Raw genomic sequence first — 13363 nt, 5'->3', positions numbered from 1 at the left:
CTACAGCAGGTGTAATAATCTCAAGGGGGAAAATATATCTCACCTGGCAGTTGTGCCGTGGCATGCAAGAGACCCAGTGCCTGGGCCCACAGCACAGACAGAGAAACTCCCTACCAGGACAAGCTAGTCCTCCAAGGTCAATGTGCTACTTACAAACCCAGCCCAACAACCAGGTGAACGCTGAGAATGACGGGGGCTGTCAGCTGGGGAATGGGCCCATCAGCAAGGCCACGGTCACTGAAAATGCACCAGCAGCAAAGCTACTGGACCCAAGTTCATGGGTGACTGGCAAGCACCCTTCGATGTATAAACTGCACCCCAAATTGCCCAAAGGACTTACAACCTGGAGGCTCTTGGTGCCGGTTTCCTAATTCCTATTTTGCTCCTGCACAAACGACAAAGGGATCCCAGCTGTGCAGGTGGATGGTCTCCTTCCAGCCAAGCAAACATCAGGCAAGCCTGGGGACATGGCATTGGAGGGAGGTGGCCACCCTTCCGGCCCCTGCCACCGTGTATTGAGACCCTCAGCACAGTAGCAGCACAAGCCCCGGAGGCAGTGCACATGGCTGACGGTGCATCAGCCTTTCGCTTATGGACCAACTCGTGCATCCCACACTCATCTCACACCCAAGTGACAGAATTCCTTCTCCTGGCATAACATCTCTCAAAAACTAAGAACCCCTAAGGTGAGGCTGATCTTCATCGGGGTCTGTGCCTCTCTGACCCCTGACAACTTTTTCTCTCGAGTCTTATGTTGATGAGAATTACAATGATTCTATGTTTCCGAAAGTTCAGAAATTTAAGTCCAACTGATCCTCGGCAGCAGCAGGTTTAACAACTGCTATTGGGTCATTTGGGAGTGACCCAAGGTAGTGACTGACCATTTCTCCAGAGCTGGTGCTGGATCTGGATGTGGGGAGGCGGCATAAGGAAAGCGTGCCAAGCCCAAGAGCCACGCCATCCCCCGCTGTCCCCTGCCACCCCGTCGCCCCCGTCTCTCCCTGCTGCTTCTCGGTGCCTCCACTTCAGGGGCTGAAGGAGGGTGAGGGGTGAGGGGTTCACATTCTCAGTCACACTTTCCTGTCTTCTAGGAGGAAAGCGATGTGCCTTGGTATAGTTGAGAAGTGGAGGATTAGCAAGGACCTGAGAGCACACTGCTCATGAGTCAGGCCTATCACATGAAGGTGCTAAAAATACCGTTTTAACAGTCAAATGAGACAAGGGCGCTCAAGCCTGGGACAAAGGTGACAACAAGGAACAAGGAGCTGGAAGGTGAAGGGCGAGACTGGATTTCCTTGGCAGCAAGATTGATCTTTTCTGTAGTCTTAATAAGAAGGCAGCTTTGATGAATCTATACATGCCTCAGAGCAGTCCCCAAATAGAGTTGCAGCTGTCACCAGACCTCAAGAGGCTTCCCAAACCATTTCTCCATTCTTCCCGTGGAGGAGAAAAATGCTAATAATTGAGAGTGTCTGGCTAATGCTCATTACCTGGAAATCGAACTCCTGAGCTGGGGGCAACCTCAGAGATCATAACTAAGTTCCCCTCCAACAATGTGGAGCTGAGGGAACTGGACTAGTCCTAGAAGAGACCATGGTCACAGGGCCAGGAGAGGAGAGAATCTGGGTCTTTGGACTCCCAGATCCATGCTGTCCCCCACAGCACATACCTCCATGCCTCCAGTACCAGCACGCACCTCCGTGACCTTGCAGCGTGGCACAAAGCACACTGGCTTCATGTGACTGTCACAGTGAGACCAGAGGTGCAAGCAGATGCAGCTGTGGCCCCTGCTCCAGTGAGGACAGTGGTGGCGCTGAGCCAACATGCCTGACCCTGCAGAGCCAGAATGGCACGGGCTGGGGTTGCCTGGCTCTGCCTGGCATGTCCCACCACGCCAGTTCACCTGTGCCCACCCACAAAGTGAGTGAACATACAAATGTATGCTCAGGAGCCACCTTTCCACCATGCAGCCAGAGCTGGGATCCCACATCCAGGCTATGATCCTCACATAAAATAGTGTGAATTTAGTCTCTGTGGCCTCACATCAGCACCTGGTGTCCTAAATCATCATCCCAAGAAACAGAAAACCCACGTCCTCCAGAGACAGCCCAGGCTTGGGTGTAAAGGCCAACCTGAGCCCGAATCCAAGCACACTGGGTAATTTACTCGACCACTCTGACCCTCAGGCTCCTCCACAGCAGTACCAGAATAATAACGCATGATGCTAATCTCCGAGGCTTCTGAGAGCGATGGGAGGTGGCGCCCCCGTCTATCCTAGCAAGCATTCCAGCCCCACTGGGTCCTTCCTTTAAAATCTCAGACTGGGCCACAACACAGCATCTCCCTCCTGGTCATTTAGGTCGATTCACTTGGTGGGCATTTTCTCAGCACTTAGGCCAGACACAGAGCTAATACGGGACTATGAATATCGGGATAGAAACGTTAATATAATATGGAGAACAGACGAGACCCACAGGCCTCAGGGGGCTATTACCATGGTAGGAGAAATAGACAATTAAAGAATCACACAAGATTTTAAATATATACACATACACATGTACACATATACATATATAGCTGGGGAGATATAAATACACACACACACACATATATAGATAGATAGATAGGTAGATAAATAGGGCTGTTTTTGAAGGCTGTAATCATGGCTTTTTAGGAAAAACCATGAAAGAAGTGGGAGAATTTAACAGCAGACACGGGCTGCTCTGGCAGCAGTTCTCTGGGAAAGTAACATTTGCCCAAAGATTTAAAAAGGAGGGGTATAATCCAGACAAAGAGGGGAGGGAAGAGCACTCCAGGCAGCAGGAGCAGCAGGTGCAAAGGCCCCATGGCAGGGAGAGAGTACGTGAGTACACTGACCAAAGAAGACAGTGTGGTCAGAGGACAGAGAGCTGGCTCCTTCTCTTTAAGTGACCAAGGGAGGTTGTGCTGTGAGCAGAGGCAGGTTTTTATTTTTTTAAGTTTCAAAATCTTTTTGAACTAGAAAACATGTTTACTTTATTAAGCAGCACACGTATTAATATATGTATATAAAAGTTTTATGAAATAGCACTTAATCTTACTACCTACAATAAACTGTGATCTTTTCTATTTCCCTGAAAAAAAAAAAAAATGTTGGTCATGACTGCTGTGAGATGAATCGTGTCCTCCATAAAGAGTCCATATGTTGAAGTCCTAACTCCTGGTATCTGTGAATGTGACCTTATTTGGAAAGAGGGTCTTTGCAGATGTGATCAAGTTAAGATGAGGCCATGCTGGATTCAGGTGGGCCCTAAATCCAATGACCGGTGTCCTTATAAGGACAGTGAGATTTAGAGACCCAAGGAAGACCCTCATGTGAAGTCAGGGGCAGAGATTAGAGTTATGTAGCCACCATCCAAGGAACCAAGCACTGGAGACCATAACCAGGAGCTGGGAGAGAGGCACAGAACAGATCGTCCCTCTGAACCTCCAGAAGGAGCCAACCCTGTCAACATCTTGATTCCAGACTTCTGGCCTCCATTACTGTGAGACAATACATTTCCATGGTTTCAAGCTGCCCAGTGTGTTCACTGTTATGGTAGATTGACCTAGGAAACTAAGACAGTGACCTTTCTTTAAGTTGACATCTGGCCCAATAAAGGGTTGAGACCCACAGTTTGAAAAATTCTTTCTTAAGAAGAGAAAATAGAATGAGCAGGGCTGAGGTTACCAAGATGCGGGGCTCCAAACATGTCATGTTTGGGTGCAGGAGAGAGACTGACAAGAGAACAAAGACCAGAAAGCTCAGAGAAACGCCTAGAGTGGAGCTCAGAGAGCGCAGGACAGAGATCGCCCTCAGGCAGAGGGAAAAATCAGCAGCGTGGAAGGAAGAAAGTTCAGAGGGCTGAACACAGCCCCCATCCCTGATAGTGCCTGGGGACAGCGCTGACCTGGCTGGAGGTGGTAGATGAGGTGGTAGATGAGTGGGTGGAAGGTAGGGACATGAGAGGGGGAAAGGGCGGACAGGGAGGGGGCTGAAGGGTGGGAGAGACTGGCGGGCTCCTGGAGAGGTGAGAAGGGATGGGACCCCAAATGGGCTCAATGGGACTAAACTCTGTTAGTCACAGGTCTGACGTGACAGCGTCCGACCTGCATCGACCTCGATCATGCTCAACAGGGCATGCATGACATCACCAAGGCACCAGGACCCTTGATTCACTTTTCCAGCATGAAGTTGGCACAGGGTAACCACTTGTTAAGTCTACCTCCCTGGGGCCCCTTCTAATTCTTAAAGTGAATTTATTTTGAATAACATGAATCTCTTGAAAAGAAAAATTAGCACAGACACTAATTAAATTGATCATATTTCTCATTTCGCTATAATCTGGAAACTACTACTGCAGCTTCTGATAGGTCACACTGCAAAATGGGGCTTGTCACAGTGTATTTCTTTCTTTTCAGGTGCCCTAGAAAAGTCATGTCTGTAGATTGACTTTTAACACACTGGTGTTTGAGCCGTGTTTGGTAAGATGGGGATAGTTTTATGTGGTATTTTGGTCCAGTTGTGCATCTTTTCCTCTTAGAAGGTCACAGGCTTCTATAGTTTAAACAACAAAAAAAGTAAGACAGCCTGGAGACCACGTGGGGAAGGGTCTGTGTGAGGGGTGGTCTCTGCACGCAGTTCAAATGCCTTGAGTTGGGCTGCACCGTCCCCTCTGTGACTGTTAGGAGGGTGGGAAATCCTTTTATGGTAATTGCAAGGTGGGGCCCTGAAGAGGTGATTAGACTGTAGGACCACGCCCTAGTGAATGGATTAATAACGGTGGTCAGGGGCGTGGTTCTGAGGGCTTTAAAAGGAGAGTGCACAAAGGTGGGGCCCTGAAGAGGTGATTAGACTGTAGGACCACGCCCTAGTGAATGGATTAATAAGGGTGGTCAGGGCGTGGTTCTGAGGGCTTTAAAAGGAGAGTGCACAGGGACCTCTCTCTGCTCCTCCATTTCTGCCATGTGAGACCCCAGGATCACTGTTGCCACCACCAAGACACCAGGTGTGTTCCCTGGACTTTGGACTTCCCAGCCTCTGAAACTGTAAGCAATAAATTTCATTTCCTTATAAATCACCCAGTTTCAGGTATTTATAAGCTGCAGAAATAGACTAGTACACTGGGATTTCCACTGTTCTGAGCCACAGTGCAGTGGACCAGGCAGAGGTGAGCAGCTGCAGGTCTTGGCAGGGAGGAAGGGGACGGTGGGCTGGGGGTGGGGGAACCTCCCACTCAGATGCCTTTGGTTGGGTTCGCAAACCCTAGACCCTAGATTAGCAGACAGGCCCATACGGAGATAGTCCTGAGGCTACTAAATGGGTGTGACATGGGTCTACCTTCAGACCCCCATGGGCATTTCCTTGGAAAGAGACAGGCACACGCATGCCACTCCACCGTCAGCACCTGCTGTTTGCTCAGAGCCCTGGGGTTAATGCCTGTGTCACTGGCCTGTCATGCCCTGTCCCAAACTCCCAGCTCCCCTGGCCCCCGGCCCTGCTACTCCCTTCAACAGCCATGTCCTTTGGGCCTCAAGGTTCCCTTTTGGACTGGCTGATTGCTGAGTCCCGGTCCCCACTCCATGGACACCCCCTGCACTCATCACTATTTTTGCTTCTCTGCCTGTCCCATGAGAGACTATGAGCTTCTTCACCAGGAGACCCGCACCTTATCTCTCTGTCCCTTGCACCAGGACCACAGACTGAGCACAGGGTAGGCACTCCAGCCCTCTTTGCTAGGCAATTTTAAACAAATCAAAACATTTCTAGGCACTGTGTGTGCCAAGAAAATTTAAGCGTTTGGAGAGGATGTTTTAAAATTTTATAAAGTGTTTAAAGCATATCAAAAAAAAGCATGAAGAATACAATAAACACGAATGAGTCATCCATGCAGCGTGTGCCACATGGCTTCGCGGGTCAAGACAGGTTTATTCAGACATGGAGAACACCTTGTCCTTGATCGCCTGTCATTGCCACATGCCGAGTCCACAGCCCTGGAGAGGCCCTGCAGAATGCACAGGGCCCTGAGGCTGTCCTGCCAGAGTCTTGCAAAGACAACTTCTGACATGCTTGGGGTTTTTCCTTGGGGAAATGCATAAGAAAATGTGAAAGAGGGAAACCCAGTCTCTTCCTGCTGCAGCTGGGAGAGAGTAAGCACTAAAGGACCATTCGGAGGTCCTGCCCGGCTCGTGCAGCGGAGACACCAGCTGGCTGTATCTAATTTTCCTTGGCTTTGAAGCCTCTGAATCCACACCGCTATGTGGGAAGGAAATGTGTTCTTTGGCAGCCGCGAGGCCCTGCTCAGTTAATGCATGTATTGATGTTGCTTTATCTTAGGTTGTTAACACTCCCAGTGACAAGAGGAAGGGCCCAGGGCACAGCTACCCTTCCCTGGCCGGAAAGTGTTCGGCATCAAATTGTTTTACTCTAAAAACCGTGAAGAAGATGCCAGCCCTTATAAGGCAGATTTCCAGTTCAATTCACCTGTGTTCTCCTGCAGGCATCTGCAAGGCTAGCGAGCGCAGCAAGCTTAGCAAAGAATGGGTTCTGAAGTCAGCTGAAGCTGGGTTTGGATCCCGACCTCACCACAAGGTGAGTCCTGCCCACGAAGGCAGGTGATTCCACCTGCTGCACCAAGCTTGCCTTAGGGCAGGATACCAAAGGCCTGGGCTTCGCGCAGCACTGAGTGAGCGATGCTGTGCTGCGCTTAGAGCGTGCTGGTTAGTATGTTTCTAGACAGCAATTTCCACCAGGAGAGCATTTAAACAACAATGACAGCAGCGACCCTAAGCAGCCATCCCTCACTTCCTACAGGCCCCGAGGGGATGTAAATTTCACAAAGCGCGAGCATCTTGTCCCCAGAAGATGCAGCCTGCAAAAGTCCGTCTCTTGATGCTCTGAGCCAAGGCTCCGGGAGGCAGGCTGCGCCTGTGCTGCCCACTCCTGCAGTCACAGCTGGGGCACCCACTCTGTCTACCCCATTCTCAGTGCTTGGCTCGGTAACTGCATTTTTCTTTTCTGAACAAGGATCACTGTCTTCTCACTGGCTATTAGACACGAGTCACCTGACGGAGCACAAAGGAAAGATGGCCAAGTGAAAGTTGACTTTTAGTTAGATGGGCACAGACCAAAGGCTTGAAAGTTTTAAAAGCAGCACAGGTTGAAATCTTGGGCTCTGAACTGCCTGCGTTAGAATACTGCTCTGCCACATTCTGGGTGCGGGACTGGCCAGGTGCCCGGGTCACTCTGTGCTTCTCCTTCCTCATCTGCGAAGTAGGAATGATAAGACCTAATGCAAACTTTTGCTTTTTGATGATTATATGTAAAAAATGCACATGAAGTGCTCAAAAAGTCACTGGCACATAGAACGTACTCAGTGAATTACCTGCGGAAGTAATTCTTACTCTCCAGGGATACTGTGCTTTGGATTTGCCCTGCAAGAGAGATGCACACTCTCAGAATGTGAGAAAGGCTGATCTGCTGCCACCTTCTGAGACCCCCTCCGGAACCTCTAACCTCAGTGAGCAGCAGGGAGTTGGCAAAGCCTTGGAGCAGTCAAGGTCTGGCAGAGGTATTACAAAAAGGACAGCCAGGAATGGAAGGCTTGGCAACACGGGGGCAATTTCGGAACTCTTCTCAAGAGTGTTTATGAAAGGGGCATCTGGAGGAGTGAGAAATACGTGCAACTGAAGCAGAAATAGGAGGCAAGACCTTCAAGGTGCCCACATATTGATTGGCAGGAAACCCATTAACAGTTTGTTCGTTGATCTGGACCAGGAGCAGCGCAGGATGCAGATGTGGCTGCAGAGCTAGAGGAGTGGGCAAGGGCATTGGCCTTCACGCAGCTTGAGAGAGGTTTGCTCACAACCCACATATTGATTGGCAGGAAACCCATTAACAGTTTGTTCGTTGATCTGGACCAGGAGCAGCACAGGATGCAGATGTGGCTGCAGAGCTAGAGGAGTGGGCAAGGGCATTGGCCTTCACGCAGCTTGAGAGAGGTTTGTTCACAATAGCTCAAGGGGCTGGCTCAGTGCATTCAACTCTACCCAGGAGACAGAGGTTATCCATTGCCAAGAAGGAAACCACCGAGGTCTCTAACTCCACGATGAGTTGTGCAACAGTCCCAACAGTGCCAACAGCTTTCATCAGAAGTTTCTTTTTCAGAAGCAGAATTGGAGAATTAAGCAGTAAACCACATGTGGAATGACATCAGAATAGTGTACAGCAAAAGTAATTATCTCCAGAAACTCAAATTCTGTGTTGCGCTAATAGTCTTGAATTGCACGGACTTTGAACTTACCAGGATGAATCCTGCAATTTTAGATCTCCATTCATGGGTTAGAAAAGGCAACAGCTAATTCATGATTCAAAACCACCCTTTCATTACACTGTGATTACATCTCAATTTGTACCAAGTTGGCTTTAGAGACTACATGAAAATTATGCTAATGGAGTTGGAGGCTCCTGCCCGTGGTTTCAGAGCTGGACGAGGACTTACTTGTTAAGGATTTTGGCTCTCTTAGCACTTGAAAAATTCTCCAGTTGCAAGGACTCTTGAGTAAGAAAAGCAACAGCCAGGTGAAAGTAGTTGTTCCACAGCTGAAAACCAAAAAAGGGGAGATGCTAAGTCATTGAACAGCTGAATACAGGATCTCACAAATGCTCTGAGACATTTACCATGTGCTCAGCACGCACTTCTGAAATGTTTTAAAAACCACACTCACTACATACAAATTACTAGGCAGCCACCCATGGTGTGGTGCAGTGCTGAGCATGTGGGCTCTGGGGTCACAGTGCATATATTCAAATCCCAGCTCTGCAGTTTACTCAGGCAACTAATCTAAGCCCCCTCTGTGCCTCAGTTTCCTCCTTGATAAAATGGGAGTTTCAGTAGTATTTACCTCATAGGGTTGGTGGGAGTTCACAGGGGTAAATATATGCAGAGCCTTTTAGGTGGTGCAGAGCATGTGACAAGCAGTTCATCATAAATGTTAACTTTATTAGCACATGATGGAGCCCCTTAAGAATAGTATAGGTTTCAATAGTTCATATGTTTTATTATATCAAAAATCCTACATACCCTATACAATTAAGGAAAACAGACATAAAAAGATCAAATGTTTCATATTTCAAGGGATTAAGAACTACATATGGTTTAAAAGACAATGGTCTTTAGAAGAAATCTGTGGGTGTTGGTTTCCTCATTTACAAACCAGGGGTAATATTTATCATATCATATAACATAGTTGCATAGTGTTACTGTAGGGAAAGTGAAGACAAATGGTCAGGGTCCCTCAGATGTCCAGAATCTTGCATGTGAGGGGTCTGGTGACCCAGCCTGGCAAGTGGGGGGGTCTGTGACCCAGTCTGTACAATGGGTTTGAAGGGTCTGTGAGCCCTGGCCCCAACCCTTAGCAAGACAATTGGCTATGTCGGCAGGATTCCAACAATTGCACTAACGTAGTCAGACAGTTACCATGAATGAATATTTTTAATTACCTGTGAAGTAAGTGGGAATTTAAGAGCATTTATGGCATTTCAGTTAGGAGTATGTTGGGCGTCCATTTATCCGACACTTCTTATGAATGGGGCACTTTCTATAGTGACACACCAGCTCACTGAATGGCCACAGAACTAACCAAGCAGATGCTGTGACCCCCATTTCACAGGTGAGATTCAGAGACTTGCCCAAAGCCACAGGGAGCAGGTGAAACAGCGCGAGGGTCGGAGCCACACGCCCCCAACCTCAGAGCTCACACTCCTTCACTGCCCACAAAGGCACTTTCTTTTTTGGCCTCTTTTATAATAAAAGGGGTGGCTCCAGTTAATAAAATACAAGTGGTTCCTTTTCTTTCATTCTTGGAACGAACCCCTCCTACCTATGGCCTCTTTGTGACAGCACTGGCAAGAGTCCCTGGCCGCTGTCAGCCATGTCTCAGAATCACAGCTGGGCCCAGCAAGAACAGCACCCAGAACTGCATGGACCCAGAACATATTGTAATTTATACCTGCTGCCTTTAAAACAACAACAACAACAACAACAACAAAACGCATAAATGCTTCTTCTTAAAAGGCAGTTTCGCTAACTCCTTATTCCTTCTTTTCATTTATGTGACCAGCACTATGGTTGAGCCAGAAGCATTCATAGTGGTGGTGGTGGTTTTTAAAGGCAGCAGGTATAAATTACAATACATTCTGGGCCCATGCAGACATGGGTCCAGCTCTAGTCGGGTCCTTGACCATGATTCTCAGAATGTAGCTTACAGTAGACAGTGATTCCTGCTAAACCCTCCTCAAACAACAATAAATATGTATGTCACACCTGCCATGGGGCAAAGCTCTAGAGAACTAAAGAGCACATTGGTGTTAAGGTGTATGAGCTCAGGGTGAGAGTCCAGGGGACCATACTCATGAAACAATAAAAAAGAGTAGTGGTAACCAGTGCTCTGGGAAAAAGGATCCCACGCTTATAGCAGCCACAGTTAAAATACACAGGAATCTGTCCAGCAAGTCAAGTGCAAGGCTGATACAGACAAAACTAAAAAAACTAATGAAAGATACAAAAAGACCTAAATATTCCAGGATGGGGTGGGAAAAATAGACACTGCAAAGTATCCCCTCAAATACTATAACATTTCCCCCATATTTATTTATAAATTCAACAAAATTCCAATTAAAATCCATGCAGCATATTTTAAAAGAGATTCAACTAAGCTGATTTTAAACTTCATATGGAAGAGGAAACACACAAAAATAGCCAAGATAATTTTGCAACAGAGGACTAGAGCGGACGTACTGACACTCCCAGCTCATAAAGGGGTGACAATTAAGCCACTATGGCAACAACTCAGAAAATCGAAATGATACACACAAACACTTGCAATTATGTTAATTAACAATGGCATTTCAAATCACTGGGGAAAGACGACTCTATTCATGAAATGATGTAGGGAAAAATGATGTTAGACCCTTACTCCTAACACTAGCTATAGAAATCCCAGATGAATTAAACACCTGAAAGAAAAAAAAAAAAAAAAAAAAAGCAGAACAGTAAAGGAATTAGCAGATTCTAACAACATACGAAATAGCTAAATTTATAATAGTGAGATAAGGAGGGATTTGCCAAGCAAAACATAAAACCAAATAGCCATAAAAGAAATGACAGATTTGACTACAGAACAATATTTCTGTACAATAAGCCTAAAACCATGACTAGGTTATATCAAGAATTCCAAACTTAGAAAAAAAGACAAATAGTTCAATAGAAAAATGAGCAGAGGAAATGATCCGTTTATGACAGGAATCCACACAGCAGCTAAGTATCCTCAGCCTATGTAGTCATCAGAAAAGTGCCAATAAAAACAAGAATCAGCAATATGAAATAAATTGCTACTGGAGAAGGTTCTAGAAAGTGGGTACTCTCAAAGAAAGGCTGGCGGGATTGCAAATTGCTAAAGCATTTTAGGAGGGCAATTTATCATTGTCCATCATACTTAACATTTCGTCCACTTGGCCACGCAGTCAACCTATTCTACAGCAATGCACGCACTGAGATGCACCTGGGTCAGACCCTGTGCAGTAGATGCCCTGTGAGGCTGAAAAACCAGAACGAGCCTATCGGTCATCGTGCAGAAATGGCTCAATACATTGGCACCTGCGTACTGTGTAATACAATCAAAACGGAAAAACAGTATGGTCCAATTCACGTTGAGAGCCAAAAGAAAACATGCACAGGCCCATGTACATGCTTAAAGTGTCAGAAAAGCACCCAACAACTGGTTAAAAGTTACCCCTACAAAGGGAAAATGAGAGAAGTGAAAGGCAGCATTTCATATTTTACTTGACGTGCTGATTTACAGTGCATGAGTATTTTTGTGACAGATGAAAACAAGCATTAAGCAGAAAAAATGATAAATTAAAATTATAAAAACAAACATTTCTAGATGTACAGTGCCTGATGTATTAGTATATATAGTATATAATTATTTTCTATAATGCCGATAAGATATAAATTAAAAATTAAGAAATTATAAAAGAAATAAGGGCATAGGTGCCTTAGCACTTAATCTAATACACTGTCACATTAGCTGTAATTTCCTGGAGGCAGTGCAAACGGGAAAGTGAATGAGTGTCTAACTGTTGTTATCTGGTCACGCGTTTTTGGGCTGGATCACTCACTGGGTGTCCATAAACTCTTCAGGTTCCTTCTCAGTGAACAGTCTTGTCCAGGAAATAAACATGCTATTTGCATCTAGATGCTTTTGTCATTTGCAAACTTCAGTAAAATTAAGTAATAATAATGACAAATAAAATCATCATTAGCAGAAACACGTCCAGAGTACAATGGAACTGAGAACCGCAAACTGAGAGCCAAATGCATAGCAAGAAATCATGCCAGGCAGAATCAATCCTTAAGATGCGTGCACACGCGTGCACACACACACACAATATGCATGCACTGAAGTAGCATTTCTGCAACTGATGGACCAGCCCATGGCAACCCTGGGGTCTGGGGAGGAGGGTCTTTGGCCTGGTAAAGGCCACTGGCGGTAGCACAAAGCCGGTGGAGGGGAAAACAGATCTGAAAGCAAGTGGAGCCCAGTGATGCCCACCCGCTTCTGCTCCTCAAGCTGCTCCTTTCCTCTCCACATTAGGAGGGTCTGAGACAATCTTGGCAGCCACACACTGAGACCCAGTGGTCTCGCTGCTCGGACAGTCCCTCCTTGTCACTCTGATTCAGTAGCTTCTCTCTGAAACAACTCCATCTCCTCCCCTAAATTAAGCAAATACCCTGAAGGCATAATGTTCCTTCCTCGGGTTCCAACAGTACATACTGTAAGTTTTATTTCCACACCTTGGATGGAAGACCAATTAAGGATTAGAAACATAAGATATTGGCACAGACCAGCAATTTGTTTTAACATGATTTCTCTACTAAGGTCGTGTCTACCTCTTCTCTTACCTGTAGCTCAAAGTTGGCTTGATCCAGGAATTTTTTGTTCAGCATATCTGCATACTGATTAATTGCTCGCAGGAAGACTCTGAAAGATCAAGAGAAAATTACATAATTACACACTTATGCTCTGGCACCTTGGTAGGTTTGGCATTTCAATTAGACACAACCCCAGACTGTCTGGAATGTGAACTCTCCAAGTCCTGTGCAAAACTGTGAGGTTTTGCCAATGAAAAGCCACAGAGTTATATGTGGATGTTCTCCGAATTAATCAAGGAAATTAGCGCATGCAGAATAAAAGAAACAGACCAAAATAACAGTTTCTAAAAGTAACATTCAAAAAGTATCACTAAAAAAACTAATTAGAAAAAAAAGGTAGAAAGAAATGG

At 46.3% G+C, this 13363-nt stretch overlaps 1 protein-coding gene across 1 annotated transcript in view; it reads right to left on the bottom strand.

The window, feature by feature from the left end:
• Positions 1–13065, bottom strand: part of LOC103607989 (dedicator of cytokinesis protein 1-like) — a gene marked incomplete at its 3' end in the record, with an annotated part of 69046 nt that extends 55981 nt beyond the window's left edge. The window contains exons 1-2 of the mRNA XM_008592434.1: positions 12984–13065; positions 8520–8620 (exon numbers count right to left, since the gene is read on the bottom strand). Coding sequence (XP_008590656.1) covers positions 8520–8620; positions 12984–13028 — 146 coding nt within the window. The remainder of the gene's footprint in view (positions 1–8519; positions 8621–12983) is intronic.
• Positions 13066–13363: the final 298 nt, after the last annotated feature.

Source organism: Galeopterus variegatus, unplaced genomic scaffold, assembly GCF_000696425.1.
Source record: "Galeopterus variegatus unplaced genomic scaffold, G_variegatus-3.0.2 Scaffold7921, whole genome shotgun sequence".
NCBI classification, from domain to species: domain Eukaryota; kingdom Metazoa; phylum Chordata; class Mammalia; order Dermoptera; family Cynocephalidae; genus Galeopterus; species Galeopterus variegatus.
Note: the sequence above shows the minus strand (reverse complement) of the source record. Positions and strands in the feature narration are given on the sequence as shown.